The sequence below is a fragment of the Prunus avium genome, chromosome 6 (genome assembly GCF_965620075.1).
Source record: "Prunus avium chromosome 6, drPruAviu1.hap1.1, whole genome shotgun sequence".
NCBI classification, from domain to species: domain Eukaryota; kingdom Viridiplantae; phylum Streptophyta; class Magnoliopsida; order Rosales; family Rosaceae; genus Prunus; species Prunus avium.
Genome location: NC_142289.1, coordinates 32620517 through 32637014, shown reverse-complemented (window position 1 = coordinate 32637014; position 16498 = coordinate 32620517). Strand labels below are relative to the sequence as shown.

General features: G+C 35.3%; 2 protein-coding genes across 2 annotated transcripts; one reads left to right on the top strand and one right to left on the bottom strand.

Moving 5' to 3' along the window:
• The first annotated feature begins 8067 nt into the window (after positions 1-8067).
• Positions 8068-10427, top strand: LOC110752758 (Dof-type zinc finger DNA-binding family protein). Its single transcript, XM_021953482.2, has 2 exons — positions 8068-8443; positions 9291-10427. The coding sequence occupies exons 1-2, from the start codon at positions 8405-8407 to the stop codon at positions 10206-10208; spliced, it is 957 nt and encodes a 318-aa protein (XP_021809174.1). The 5' UTR covers positions 8068-8404; the 3' UTR covers positions 10209-10427.
• A 3303-nt stretch (positions 10428-13730) lies between these two features.
• On the bottom strand, positions 13731-15388 carry LOC110752761 (small ribosomal subunit protein uS12). The gene is made up of 4 exons (XM_021953487.2): positions 15255-15388; positions 14382-14537; positions 14146-14272; positions 13731-14035 (listed from the first exon to the last, which is right to left on the bottom strand). The coding sequence occupies exons 1-4, from the start codon at positions 15257-15259 to the stop codon at positions 13895-13897; spliced, it is 429 nt and encodes a 142-aa protein (XP_021809179.1). The 5' UTR covers positions 15260-15388; the 3' UTR covers positions 13731-13894.
• Between the last annotated feature and the right edge of the window lie 1110 nt (positions 15389-16498).

Genomic DNA, 16498 nt, shown 5'->3' with positions numbered 1-16498 from the left:
TTAAAATAATAATGAAATCTTGGTTGTTCTTCAAACGGGGAATGTTTTGCATAAAAAAGTGTATTGGCATGCCAAAACGATGGAATATATATCCACCTCACTTTTCATTTTACTATATTGTTTTTCATTGACATGCTAAAGTCTTTTTAGGCTTTCACATTCTGTATGAAGTCGTCTAAAGAACTATATTCAATCAGGGCCAAAGTTCTACAATGAGTATTGGAGATTCGTATCGCATCGATTTTCATTAACTTTTCTTTTCGAGAGCCTTTGAAAATCAAAGACCCAGCACGGTAGCGCCACTTGCACTATTCCATGAACGCCCCTGTTTTCTATTGAAAAAACACACAAAAACTCTATGACCTAATGAAAACTTATTACATATTATATTTTTGGTTTGAATCCGATTTTTTGTATAATTTTTAAAGTTAATTATTTCTGATAATATAATTTAACATAATCAAAGAAATCTCAAAGATCAAGTTCGAAATATGAGAAATTCTATTATGTTTTTATGTTTTTATGTGATAGAGGGAATGGACCCTGTGGCTCTCAAGCAACATTGCATGGAATGTATGAACAAAATAAAATGTATACGTTACCAAAGCTTTCGTAATAAGTTAAATACAATTTGGACCGGAGTCGCTAAACATGTTTCGTAACTGAGCCATTCCAATACTTGGCGACAAAACCCAATCCGTTACCAAACACCCTCTGTCATGATCTCATCCCATCCGACCCATGATGACGTGTACCTGTTCCCTTATCGTGCCCCGCGTGACTAATTCAGTATAAGAAGCAATATTTCCTTTAGATCAATGAAAGTGGTATACTTTTGGACTAATTCAGTATATTTCCTTCAGATTAAAAACTATTTTCAAAATTCATTTTTAAAAAAACTATTTTTAAAGAGATATATGAACAAAGAAACCTACAACAAACAAAGAAAACCCACAAAACCAAAAACCAAAATTCATAGGCTTAGATGAAGATCAATTTGAAGCTCACCAACTTTGGGTCGGCGGAGTGGTTCAATGAGGAATGGTCCATATTTCAATATTTTCAAAAGAAGCAAAATGAATATAATTGAAAAAACAAAATCAGAGAGATATAAACATTATTTGAGCCAAATCAAAGGCTAAATAAACCAGAGAAGAAAGAGAGAGAAAAAAGACTTTAGAAATGAAAGTATTAAAGTATTCGACTGTAGATAATGTATATGAGGTGGGCTGCTTTCTAGAAAAAAAGGGTGGGCTATTATTTAATTTTTCTAAATTGAGCTTATACAATTAAGCCTGATTTGTCTCTCTCCAAAGTCAGCACTGGGTTAGGGCCCACTCTAGACCAAGCGTGAATCCGCCCCTGTATATATATATTTTTTTTAAACTTCCAAAAACTAAGAACTAAGACAATTAGAAAAGTGTCAGGCATATCTGTTAAGATAAATGTTGCCTTGGTGACCATCCCTGTTAAGAGTTGCATTGTAAGTAGCATCTCATGCATACCTATATTAAATGGTAGTTTATGTTATTAGATGTACTAATTTTGACATAAAACAATTAAGCTAGGGTAGTTGATTTTTACATTAGTATTTAATATAAATATGTGCATCATATAGTTTAATAAGATTGTATATATGCAGGGCTACTTCCATAACGGGTTGTTTCGAGTTTTTATGTGCAAATGGGTTGAACTCGAAGCTAAGTGTAAGAGTATTTAGTTATGCGCCCGATATTCTAGGTTTGATTCTCCTTTTTTTTCAATCTCGGTTGTATAAAAAAAATAAAAAATGAAGAGGTTACCATTCACATAAGAGTCCTTTTTTTTCTTCTTTTTTCTCTGTGATTGATCGGGTTCACATAAGAGAGAGAGAGAGAGAGAGAGAGAGAGAGAGAGAGAGAGGCCATTTATTATAGGCAAAAGAAATGGGCCTTTCACTTGTTAGCTTCCACATCAGGCTTGGGCTAACTACACAAGCAGAGCAGATTGTGAATAGGATGGAGAAAACAAAGTAGTTGAGTGTGCTCAGTGCTGTGCCAAATATAAAAGGTAACTAAGACTTGGGTTTTGGAGAAAATGTAGAAGTAGAATTAAGATCATAAATCTTTCCCAATTAAAAATGAACATACAATATGTATGCAAGAGCAAGAGAATGATCCATTGCTAGTGGAGTGGAAAAAACAAGAGCTTGACTAATGAATAGAACCAACCACCTTGTTAAACCCAAAGGGGCTCGTTCCGCAGTGACATAACCAAAATCATGCAGGCAGAAACTTCACGCCTCTATACATTGCAAACTACTAAAAGCACATAAACAAGCATTCAAGGATGAATGGGCCAAGTCAAATATGAGCATTGGAGTGATCGAGAAAACATAATCAGAAAAAAAGAACATATTTTGCCACAAAATTTCCATTAAAACATAAGCATCTGATTATAGAAAGGAGAAGAGAACAACGGACAATGGAGGAATAAAATGCTGACAAAATCTCTAAATCAAAACGTTTAAGTAGCACAACAGATAAAACATTTTATAGGAAATTCAAGATCTTGGCTTCTCCTTCTTCTCCTTGAAGAGAGCCAAAAGTGACACGCCTGAGACCTTCACAACCTTGAACCTAACTCCGGGAATATCACCAACAGCATGTCCCTTACGACCAAATCCAGCAATCAGAACCTCATCCTGCATGCGGCCACAATAATCAGTACAGCCAAAACCAATCAACTAAAAGACTTAATTTTTTCAAACATGAAAGCCAAGGGCTGGCAGCATTTATTCTCTACTATACTCACATTCTCTTCAATGTAGTTCAAGCAACCACTTGCACTATTCCATGAGCGCCCCTGTTTTCTATTGAAAAAACACAAAAAAACTCTATGACCTAATGAAAACTTATTACATATTATATTTTTCGTTTGAATCCGATTTTTTGCATTATTTTTTAAAGTTAATTACTTCTGATAATACAATTTAACATAATCAAAGAAAATCTCAAAGATTAAGTTCGAAATCTGAGAAAATCTGTTTTTTGTTTTTGTTTTTATGTGATAGAGGGAATGGACCTTGTGGCTCTCAAGCAACATTGCATGGAATGTATGAACAAAATAAAATGTATATGTTACCAAGGTTCTCGTAATAAGTTAAATACAATTTGGACCGGAGTCGCCAAACATGTTTCATAACTAAGCCATTCCCATACTTGGCGACAAAACCCAGTCCGTTACCAAACACCCTCTCTCATGATCTCATCCCATCCGGCCCATGATGACGTGTACCTGTTCCCTTCTCGTGCCCCGCGTGACTCTCCCATCATTATTCCCACGTGCCCAATAACCAACTAACCTCATCTCCATTATAAAAATAGAATATTGTAGGGTAAGCCGTTAGGCTAATGTGGTGAGTCCATTCCGTTACACTAAAGTTTGAATCACTCTCTTTGTAGATTTGATGAGTTTATAGCATGTTTATTCACCATAAACGAGGAATGTAAGAGATCAGAAAACTTTGAAATTAGGAAAGAAAGAAATTGTGTGGAATTAAGTCATATCCATATGGAATTATAGTATATGAATAGGAATTGTACGGATTCTAAGTGAGTGTTATTATGGATTTTAATATGAAACCCAAAACACCAGGGAATCGGCTTGGCAAAAGAAAAGAAAAAACTAGGAAGTCGGCAATTGGAATCATTCACATTCTTTCCATAAGGAGATTCTCCAATAAATATTTTATGTTAAAGATTGTTTACATACTTCTAATCGTGGTTGTTAGATTGTATTCATTAAATGTGTTTGTAGTCTCTTAAATGTAATTCAACGTCTGAGATTAGAAGTATATAACTAATTCTTGACTTAAATATTTATTGGAATGCATATTCATTATTTATAAATAAACATGCTATTGGAGTAATTCATAAATTCCTTTGTATAAAGAAAATATAAAGAATAGTAAAATTAAAAAGGGAGTTTCACTAAAACACCCAAAATGGGGGCTGAAATTATAAAAAAACCCAACACCCAAATTCATATCCATATGGAAATAAAGAAATTGTATGGAAAATAAAGAAATTGGGAAATAAAGAAATTGTATGGAAATAAGTCATATCCATATGGAATTATAGTATATGAATAGGAATTGTACAAATTCTAAGTGAGTGTTATTACGGATTTTAATATGGAACCCAAAACACCAAGGAATTGGCTTGGCCAAAAAAAAAAAAGACTAAGAAGTCGGCAATTGGAATCGTTCACATTCTTTTCATAGGGAGATTCTCCAATAAGTATTTTATGTTCAAGATTTGTTATATACTTCTAATCCTAGTTATTGGACTACATTCATTAAATGTGTTTGTAGCCTCTTAAATGCAATTCAACGACTGAAATTAAAAGTATGTAACCAATCATTAACTTAAATATTTATTAGAATACATATTCATTATTGATAAATAAACATGGATTAATTTATAAATTCCTTTGTATAAAGAAAATATAAAGAATAGTCAAATTAAAAAATACCAAAAATAATAAAATAATTGAGGAGAATTATCCTTTGCTTGAGAAGAGAGGACAAGGTGGGGGTCCACCGGTAAAGCCCACTAAGGCGGCCCAGTAGGACTTGACAGGTGAGGGTGTAGGGACTGTTTGCGGTGCTGCGGTGTACTTTCCTCGTAAACTGAAATATTCGTCTCGTAGCCGCATCGGTGGTGCCACGTGTCGGAGCAAGAAGGACCGGGGCTTTTTCCGGTGGAGCCCGCACTACACCGACCATATCACTCACAGCTGTCCCTACGTGTTTCTTTGCTTCTCCAAGTCGGCTCCTCCTATTCCCGCTTCTCGAATTTCTAACAACCAGCCTCCACTTTGTTCACACTTCAACTTCAACTTCAATTCTTTTTTTTCTTTTTTTTTTTAATGTGAGTTTTTCTTTTTCTTTTCTTTATAAACAAATATACATTTAAACTTGAAACCTTAGCCAAAAAAAGTTTCATTTTTAATGTATAGTTCTTCACAAATAAATAAATAACAAAAACAAATTAGGAAAAACTAGGAAAGTACAATGCTTCACCATTCATTCATTGTACCATTGCTTTGTAAGAAACATGAGAAAATGCATGCTGCCCAATTGAGAAATTAAATAGTGAGAATTCGATACGAGCGAAAGTAATGATTCTCTAAAATGTCTTAGAATTCCGTCTATAAAAAAATGTGTGAAAAATCACGTTCAATAAATCAAGTTAATCAATTACATGAAGCAATAACTTCAGCAGTGAGAATATTATTAGGAATAATTGTAAAACTTGTTTTAACAACAGATCAAAAAACCGAATCATCAAATTAAATTCGCTTTACTTATAACAAATCACAAAGAAATGAAGGCGCACATTCACATCACACCCGTAGATTTTGATGGTTGAAAAGATGCATCCATTTGACCATCAAATTCTATGAGTGTGATATGGGTGTGATGTGAATGTGTGATATTAAGTTATAAACCAAACACTCAAAGTCCAGATTCTTTTCTTCACAGAAGATGCATACACAATCACTATTCACTATTCACTATCACTGTCATGTATATGTATGTCCCAGCCTGGCACAGTTTCCCATCCCACTTTACCTCTTTTTCTCATTTTTGCGCCCTCAGTATTTTCTTTGACCGATCCATTTGACCAGTCAACTCAATTGACTGATCAATCCCGATGATTTCATCCCCATCTGGCCCCACATCTCATCCCTGGCCCACCACCACAATGTTTTGTAATTGCACCCCCAAAGTTGCTCTGCTTGCTTGTGAATTGCATTATTCAACTATTTTCATCATCAAAATTTCTTGTTTAGAATGTTTATTTTTTTATTTTTTATACAAGCGTTACTAAGAAAGAGAGGTGAATTCGAACGCAAGACCTCGGATATATTGTAACTGCTCTTACATACGTTTCTTCTTGAAATGGATTGTTGGAGACGAAGCCAAAACTTCATATTCTTAGGATCCAAAGGATGCGATATGATGGTGGTCTCAATCATTGTTTGTTTATTATTTTCTTGGTTTCTGACAGGTGATAACATGCAAAATACATGAAAATCTTGGTTGGTACATTGTGTTTCCCGCTAGCTACTCCAAGAATCTTGGTCCGAATATGGCAAATTTGAACACATGTAAAGATGGATGATTATCAACCGTTGGATCTTCACTTGATTGGCTGATCTATCGACCATCATAAGTGGGTTGCATGTGGATAACAAAAGAATGATGTCTTTAATTTGATTATTAAAACAAATAAGCCAATTAGTGAGCTAATAATTCTCATTAAGGAATGATAGCTCTAGATAAAACTTTAATGATAGAGCAAGAAAGCTGCCGTGTGTTCAAGTGTGAATGATTAAGATCAAGACCTTAGAACCGACAAAAACCATTTCATTTTCTAAGTGACATATCCAAACATGCCCTAGTCATGTTTAAGATTTTGTTTTTGTTTTTTTTGGGTTTTATAATGATCCAATATTAAAAAAACATTGATCAGAGTCTTGGCATTGCTTTCAAGAAAACAGGCAAGGTTTCTCTTTACTGGGAAATGGAAAGAAAACTAAAATTGTGCTTTATGATGAGCATGTCATTGTTAGTGCGGTGATTATATTCCAAGCACAAGTCCACACAAATCTAAGAGGTGATATTTTGCAGAGAAAACGAACCTTCATCAAGACCAGGAAATGGTAATTACGTATAGTTTAATTTTTTTGGGCAGAGCAAAAAAGAGAAGATTTGGTTGAAGCATTGAGCTTATATATGATATGATCTGGGCTCGATATTGCACTTTTGCAGGTTGTAGTTAATTTAAGGTGTACAAGGTGCATGGTACAAGACAAATGTTATCTTATTAGACAATTTAAGATTTATTAGTCTTGATCATCGATCAGGTCGATCTAATTAACCGATCACAAAAGAGCAACTTATACTATACACGTCGTCTTCTTATATTATAACATGTGAATTAGTTAAACAACACCAAGTTACGGTCACACAAAACCAAATAAAACCAACAGAAATCAATTTCCTTTCCCTTCTTCCTTAAGATTCCAGTCAATGCACATAATGACATTAGCTGTATCCCGTCTTTGAACTCAATAAATCTATAGATTGCACTCACATTAAGGTATACTCCCTCATTGGCTTGCAATTAGACAAAAGAAAAACAAGTATAATTTGAGTACATAATCAATGAAGTAGACGTACATATGCTACCCAGCCGTAAAACCAGTACAGAGTGGTACAAAATAATGGTGGTTGGCATGCTTTTAGGTTTGATTAGGACTGGTCACAAAATGTTCTCTCAATCTTCTCAATGTTAGATGGACCACAACCTAAGCTAAGCTATTCTCTAAACAAAAAGAAAAAGAAAAAGAAAAAGAAAAATCAAGATCCTCTCTCTCTCTCTCTCTCTCTCTCTCTCTCTCACACAATCAGCTGCAGTGGCATGTCCCAGCCATCATGATACAGTCCACATCATCAGAACCTTCAACCAGACAATCACAGTAACAACAAGACAAACTATTCCATAGAATTGAAATTAATCAAATAAAAAACATGTTTTTGTTCTGTGGGCCCCCGCCATCCACCGCTAGAATCCAAAAACACCTACCTCCTCCTTTCTTCTCTTTTCTCTTCTCTTCTCTTCTCTTCTCTTATTAGGGTTAGACCAAATCTCTGTTTTATTTTGTATTTAAAATTCTGTTTAATCATTTTTTGTTCTTCTTCATGTTTTTGGAACACGAGGATTGTGCTGCAGTCTGTCTGCATAAAAGGGTTTAGGAGAGGAATTGGGTTGAGCGGTGGGAGTGAGAGAGAGAGAGAGAGGTGAGGTGTGGTTAATTACAAGTAGAAGAAGAAGTGGTGGTGGTGGTGGTGGTGGGGACCACACTAATGTGGGGTTGTGGGGCCCACAAATAGTTGAATACACGCGAGAGTGGGACCCCACACACAAGAATGGGACTAGTAGAGGGGGGTGGTGGGGGCTGGCTGATGTTGCTGCTGGTTGGCTCTCTCTCTCTCTTTCTCTATCTCTCTCTCATTATATATGAAACCGTTGCAGAGAACAGAGATATGAACAAGACTCGAATTTTCTCAACACGCACACTTTCTCTGCGTGCAAGCTAGCTCATCTAAATCCCTCATCGATCAAAACCCATCATCATCATTACCCCATCTCTCTCTCACTGTGCTGTGTTTTTGGGCTTGCTTTGCTTTATATACCTCACTGTGCATGTGACATACTCTGCCTATACCCAAAACTCCCTCTTTACTCTTCATACCCTTTCAGTTTCTCTCTCTCTCTCTCTCTCTCTCTCTCTCTCTCATACACAAACTAAACATTTCTTTCAAATTAAGGAGAGGTGTTTGATTGATTGCATGAACTATATGGATCCTTCAAGTGGACAACAACACCAGGTAGGAATCAATAAGAATTGGGCAAATTTTATTTTTCTTTTCTCTCTTTTATTTTTGTTCTTGTTTCTGTGTTTTGTATTTTCAATAATATTAGCATGGTCCATAAGTGCTTCATAAAATTTTAATCTACCTTATTACTGGTTGGTAGCTAATTCTTTGTTCTTGGGTCCCAACTCTTCAAGAAGAAGAAGAAAAATATTGAATTGAATTGAAGCATAGAGTACTCACTTTCCATAAGAAGAATTCATCTCTGAGTTGTGTTTTTGGTTATTTATGCATATATGATGGTTTTTTCTTCTTCTTTTGTCCTTGAGTGGGTACAATTTACAATAACGCGTTTTCTATTCTAAGAAAATTATTAAATTCATGGGGTTTTGTTTCTGTTTTCTTGGCACTGAATTTTCACACTTGGCCAGAAGAACGAATTTATTTCTTTTTGGTTTTTGTTATGGGGTCTAATTTTCCAAGAAAATAATAATCCCCTTTCTTGTTCTCTAATTTACTCTTCGTCTTTTTTATAAATAAAAAATAAAAAATCACGCTTTGTGTCAAGAAAACTTCAAAAACAAGCAAACATGAAATCATGTTGCTATCATCTTACTTTGAACCTAAACTAGAATTCACTTGGGTTCATATTTTTAATGTGTAATCCAGATTCACAGTCTAAAACCGTTTCGGCTCATTTTAAAAAGCTGTCAAGATACATGTGTGATTGTAATTAGTAACATATGTAACTTAAAAGCTAAGATTAGAATATATCCAGCACTACTATTCCATTTCTTGACTTACCTAGATTTTTGTCTGATTTTGTGTTTCTAATATTTTCAACTTTTGTTGACCAATTCAGGAAATGTCAGCTCATTCACTGGACATGCTGGTCTGCTCAAAAACCCAACAGCAGCAGCAGCAGCAAGACAGGAAGCCAAGGCCTCAACCAGAGCAGGCTCTCAAGTGCCCAAGATGTGACTCCACAAACACCAAGTTCTGCTACTACAACAACTACAGCCTCTCTCAGCCAAGGTACTTCTGCAAGGCCTGCAGGAGGTACTGGACCAAGGGGGGTACACTGAGAAATGTTCCAGTGGGTGGTGGGTGCAGGAAGAACAAGAGATCCTCCTCCTCATCAAAGAGATCACAAGACCAACAACCCCTCACACCCAATTCCAATAACCCTCTCCCTTCCCTTGGATATGACTCAAATGACCTCACCCTTGCATTTGCTAGGCTCCAAAGACAGTCATGTGGGCAGTTGGGTTTTGATGACCAAGACCACCTTTCTATTTTGGGAAACCACAACAACACCACTTCCCATGGTGATCATTCTATTCTTGGAAACCATGGCCTTAACATGAACGCTACTTCAGCTGCTGCAGCACCTGGGTTTCTTGATGCACTCAGGACTGGGTTTCTTGAAACCCATAATGGTAATTTCCAGAACATGTATTATGGGTTTGGAAATGGGAGCAACAGCAGCAGTTTGGGTGAGGTTGAAAATGGGGTATGTGGAGAAATGGGGCTCCACCCATTTGAGGAAATGACCAACTCAACCACCACAGCAGTCACAGTGACAACAATGAAGCAAGAGCTTTGCAATGCAAGAGATCATCAAAGTGAGAGCAACAGGGTTTTGTGGGGCTTCCCATGGCAGCTCAATGGAGACGCAAACAATAATATGGTTAGTAATGAGTGTGATTCAGGAAGAGTAGAGAGCTGGAATGGTCTTGCTCCATCTTGGCATGGGCTTCTCCACAGTCCCCTAGTGTAAAACCCTTAATGAATTCAGCAGTGTTTAGTGTGATGATCAGCAAGAAAAACAAAAGCTAAGAAAGCATAGGTTTTTAATAGGTTTTTCTTTTTCTTTTTCTTTCTTCTTCTTTAATTTGTTCACTTATCAGACTTAAAATGTCAGTTTTAGTGCTTTTAAGTTTTGCATTAAGATGTTATATCATATCGATATGATTCACTTGAATCATCATCATCATCATCTCCATTTTCATTTTACTTAGTTTTGGTTTCCTTTTTTATTGGTTGATAAAACTCATGAAATCCCCAAGATTTGTTTGCTAACCAAGTCGAGAAACTTGCAGAGGTTGCCAAAGAATCATATGTACATTTCCATATAAAAAAAGAAAAAGATTAAGAGAGAGAAGAGAGAGAGAGTGAGAGTGATGTTTCATGGTTTGTGCAGTCTGAACTCTCTGACTCTTTGAAAAGCAAAGTTGTTGGAGAGAGAGAGAGAGAGGGCTTTGGATTTCGAATGAGTGGTGTTTTCAACATATTCTGCTATGATTACATCATATTTTCAGGTAGATATTCTTGGAATATTTTAATTGGGATTATTAAATTACCTAGGAATAATTATATATTTGATATAGGGTTCTCTTCTCTTCTCCCCAAGCATAAAAATTTCAGTGAAGCATGACTCCATGAGGCACCAATTTCCTGGTGGATTTCTTTCTGTTAATATTATTAGCAGACCAAATCCAAGTTAGGATTTGGGCGTGAGATAATAGTCAGCAGAATCAGCAGCTTCTGTTTGAAAATCTCTGTTTAAGGCAGCTGTGCCTGGTTTTCATATTTTATTACTGGTCTGCCAAATTTACTGCCTTTTGAATTTGAGTGGGACAACCAGATTTTCAGAATAGAAAATGAAAACATGCAAATTCCAACTTCAGAATTTTTTATATGATATGGTATGTTTGGTTTTGATGAGATTTTCATGTCATACTGAAGATGACAGTGCTCATTAACGACAAGGGGTCGTTATTCACTCACCAAACATACCCTACAAAATTTGTCCAATTTGCATAATTATATGATATCAGGCTCTCCTCAAGTTGTTATATAAGATATATTAATTGGTACGGCATCTTATTAGTCAAGATAACGAAATCTCCTAGTACTACCAAATAAATAAAATCACCTAAATCTCCTTGCTTTTCTTAAAATGAAAATCTTCTTCCCCCCAACAAAATTTAAATTTTATACGAATTTTCAACTCAAATGATATGGATATTTTAGTCACGCTCCAAAAGAGATGTTTCTAGTTTTTTTTTTCAGAAGTTTTCATCAAAATGATATTTCTCTTCTTAATGGTAGAAGTGGTCACATGTTCAGAGTTTTCAACAAAATTTTAAACTTTTGCTCATCAAAACAATAATATATATAATGACGAATCCAGGAATATTTATAGGGGGTGGGCTATTTTATTTTTAGAGATAAGCCCTATTTTTTAACTAATTTTTATTTATTTATAAGAAGCAATATTTCCTTCAGATTAATGAAAGTGGTATACTTTTGGACTATTCAGTATATTTCCTTCATATTAAAAACTATTTTCAAAATTCATTAATAAAAAAAAACTATTTTCAAAGAGATACATGAATAAAGAAACCTACAATAAACAAAGAAAACCCACAAAACCACAAACCAAAATTCATAGGCTTAGACGAAGATCAGTTTGAAGCTCACCAACTTTGGGTCGGCGGAGTGGTTCAATGAGGAAGGGTCCATATTTCAATATTTTCAAAAGAAGCAAAATGAATAAAATTGAAAAAACAAAATTAGAGAGAGATGTAAACATTATTTGAGCCAAATTAGAGGCTAAATAAACCAAAGAAGAAAGAGAGAGAAAAAAGACTCTAGTAATGAAAGTATTAAAGTATTCGACTGTAGATAATGTATATGAGGTGGGCTGCTTTCTAGAAAAAGGGGTGGGCTATTATTTAATTTTCCTAAATTGAGCTTACACAATGTCTCTCTCCAAAGTCAGCACTGAGTTAGAGCCCACTCTAGCCCAAGCGTGGATCCGCCCTTGTATATACATTTTTTAAAACTTCCAAAAACTAAGAACTAAGACAATTAGAAAAGTGTCAGGCATAGCTGCTAAGATAAACGTTGCCTTGGTGACCATCCCTGTTAAGAGTTGCATTGTAAGTAGCATCTCATGCATACCTATATGAAATAGTAGTTTAGATTGTAGGGGAAATGGCATTGATGATCAGGTTAGATGCTGTTTATGTTATTAGATGTACTAATTTTGACATAAAACAATTGAGCTAGGGTAGTTGATTTTTACATTAGTATTTAATATAAATATGTGCATTATATAGTTTAATAAGATTGTATATATGCAGGGCTACTTCCATAACGGGTTGTTTCGAGTTTTTATGTGCAAATGGGTTGAACTTGAAGCTAAGTGTAAGAGTATTTAGTTATTTCGAGTTTTTATGTGCAAATGGGTTGAACTTGAAGCTAAGTGTAAGAGTATTTAGTTATGCGCCCAATATCCTAGGTTTGATTCTCCTTTTTTTCAATCTCGGTTGTATAAAAGAAAATAAAAAATAAAGAGGTTACCATTCACATAAGAGTCCTTTTTTTTTTTTTTTTTTTTTTTTTTTTGGTGTGATCGGGTTCACATAAGAGGCTTAAGAGCCAAAAAGAAGGAAAGATACAAAGAGAGGGAGAGAGGCCGTTTATTATGGGCAAAAGAAATGGGCCTTTCACTTGTTTCCTTCCATATCAGGCTTGGGCTAACTACACAAGCAGAGCAGATTGTGAATAGGATGGAGAAAACAAAGGAGTTGAGTGTGCTCAGTGCTGGGCCAAATATAAAAGGTAACTGAGACTTGGGTTTTGGAGAAAATGTAGAAGTAGAATTAAGATCATAAATCTTTCCCAATTAAAAATGAACATACATTATATATGCAAGTGCAAGAGAATGATCCATTGCTAGTGGAGTGGAAAAAACAAGAGCTTGACCAATGAATAGAACCATCTACCTTGTTAAACCCATGTCCATATCATGATGACTGCAAAACCAGTTAGTAGAGTGCGTCTTTAGTTGTTAGCCAACTAGAAGAAATTGCTTGGGATTTGGAATTTGTTAATAGATTTGCAGGCAAGGTTGAAGGTATCGATATGGTATTGGTAAAATGGACAATAATCATATGAGAAAATTACATACTTGTTCAGAGAATTCAAACGAGGAGAAAGCTCTAAAAAGCTCAACACTTTAAGAGGTAGAAGAAGCACCAATACAGAAACCAGCAATGGGGCTCGTTCCGCAGTGACATAATCAAAATTTAGATACTAGATCATGCAGGCAGAAACTTCACGTCTCTATACATTGCTAACTACTAAAAGATTTGATACTGCACCTACATAGAAGCTGGGTCAAAAACAATGCACACAGTCGACGCATAAACAAGCATTTAAGGATGAAAGGGCCAAGTCAAATATGAGCATTGGAGTGATCGAGAAAACATAATCAGAGAAAAAGAACATATTTTGCCACAAAATTTCCATTAAAACATAAGCATCTGATTATAGAAAGGAGAAGAGAACGGACAATGGAGGAATAAAATGCTGACAAAATCTCTAAATCAAAACGTTTAAGTAGCAAATCAAAACGTTTAAGTAGCACAACAGACAAAACATTTTATAGGAAATTCAAGATCTTGGCTTCTCCTTCTTCTCCTTGAAGAGAGCCAAAAGTGACACGCCTGAGACCTTCACAACCTTGAACCTAACTCCGGGAATATCACCAACAGCATGTCCCTTACGACCAAATCCAGCAATCAGAACCTCATCCTGCATGCGGCCACAATAATCAGTACAGCCAAAACCAATCAACTAAAAGACTTAATTTTTTCAAACATGAAAGCCAAGAGCTGGCAGCATTTATTCTCTACTATACTCACATTCTCTTCAATGTAGTTCAAGCAACCATCATTTGGCACAAAGGCAGCAATCTTCTTTCCATTTTTAATAAGCTGAACTCGAGCACACTTTCTAATGGCAGAGTTAGGCTGCTTGGCTTCAATACCACTGCACAATTCAACACCAAAAAAAATGTAAGAACTATTGTCTAAGAATTCGGACCTCAAAGGATTGGTTGAAAAAGTGAAGGATAAGGGATCAAGCTGAATTTCCATACATTTTCTCAAGAACAATGCCTTTTGCGTGGGAAGATCCAGCAAATGGTTTCTTCCACTCATTTCCCAGATGAGATTTCTTGTAAGACTTGTCAGCCCACCTTTGCCTTCTGCGGTGGTCCTTCAGCTTGCGAGCTGCTCCCATACCACGTGTCTTCCTGCGAAAAGTTGCTACAAGTGTTAAGTCAATTATTTCTAGAAGGATTTAAAATCCGTACTGACATTGTTGGTTTTAATAAACTTGTATCAACAACACAGCCAATAGAATAGTCACTTCAGATGACTACGTATGGAGTCTGATTTTTTTCATTGCATCAAATAACTAATACAAGAAGATAAACATGGTAAAAACCCAGCTAATCAATATAAAATTTCCCCAAACTATTTCAGTTTTGTGCTTATTTTTGTTCAGTCAAGTTTAGTCATATGGTATTTAACAAAAACGCCTTCTAGAACTTAGGTTCGGCTTATTTCAATTGTATTTTGGTTACAGAACCAACTCAACATAAAGGTTCTTCTTATGTCAAGAAAACATATCCCGGAAAAATGGTCACGAAACGAAAACTTTTCCTTTCAAACGAACATCAAAATTTTTCCAACTGGAGAAACTTAAGCAATCGAAACCATAATGAAACGAGTCAAATGCATTGCTTCAATTTCTTTCTTAAAAAAACACAAACCGGTCACTGAAAAACTAACATATTCACTCGGTTCTTAGATCTAAAAACGTGTGCACTATAAACTATTTGATTCAACTAATATTGCTGAGATTTTGAGTAGATTCTATACAATGAATTCTATCGAGAAACTAGTTTCTGAGAAAACAAACAGAAAGTGAAAGCTGAATTGAATGGATGTAGGAACAGGAAGCTTACCCCATGGTGACCGAAGAAGAGACTCGACGACTAGCAGAAAAGATTCGGAGCCGCAAGAAGAAAACAGCTCTAGGTCACCAACAGCAATGAGAAACCCTAGGGGCTTATCACTCTCACTTAAATATAGGTCTTCGTTTTGGGCTTAGATATAAAACAAATAATGGGCCTACGCTACTTTAAATGAAAGGCCCACTAAACTTCAATTTACACATACGCCTACTATCTTTGAATGTGGAGGTTTTTCCAGAGTCCAATCCATTTATTTTCTTTATATATATATATATATATATATATTTAGAAATTCTCTTATGCGGACATCCGGACGTTATTATCGTGCGGACGCAGTGTATTTTGTACTACCCCTCTCTGTTTTCCTGCCTGTTTACAATAGGATCCGGACGATAATAACGTGCGGACATCCGGATAAGAGAATAACTGTATATATATTTATATTTATATATAAGCGATATTGAGAAAAAGAGGAACCGAAACTATGATCTCGGGTAGATGGGTAAATGAAAAAAGGCTTGCCCCGGATCCAAATTAATTAAAGAAATTTTGAGTCAAATTTTTGTGCCAAAGTGAGTTACTCTTGCTTGACACTAACTTCTTGGCACGACGAAAATGGTACGACCTACTAATACAATTAAGTATTGTATTTGTTGGTACCATTTGTATAATGAGAAGTTTCCAATTTATTTTATTTTATTTTTTTCAGTTATTGCAACTTGCCAGTAATTGATTTTGATCTATAAAATGTTGTATAAACTCAAATCCAGATTCACTACTTTCCTTCTATTGTGATAACTAAAACTTGTTTTCATAGAACGAATGTTGGGATCCTAGGAGATATGTGTGGTAATTTTCTTCTCCATAAGAAAAAAAAAACGGACAAGAACAATAAATTTGAAAAGACATGACACAATACGAAGTTTCTCTTTGATAAAAAAAAAGGGTACTGATTTTTCCACTCCCTTTTTATCCACTTACACTTCATTTTTTTTAAAATTATATGTTCTCACTCCTTTTTTGTTCACTTACACTCTCTTTTATCTTATAGTAAAAAGTATAAGAAAAATAAAAGGGAGTGTAGGTGGATAAAAGGGGAGTGGGAAAATGACCACCCTAAAAAAGAAAAAACCAAAAAAGTCCCTGCTCGCTTGGTTTATTTAAAATAAAAATAAAAAGAATCATCAAATTAAGAAGAGCTAATGAGATTTTATGAAATGACCTTCCATGAAAAT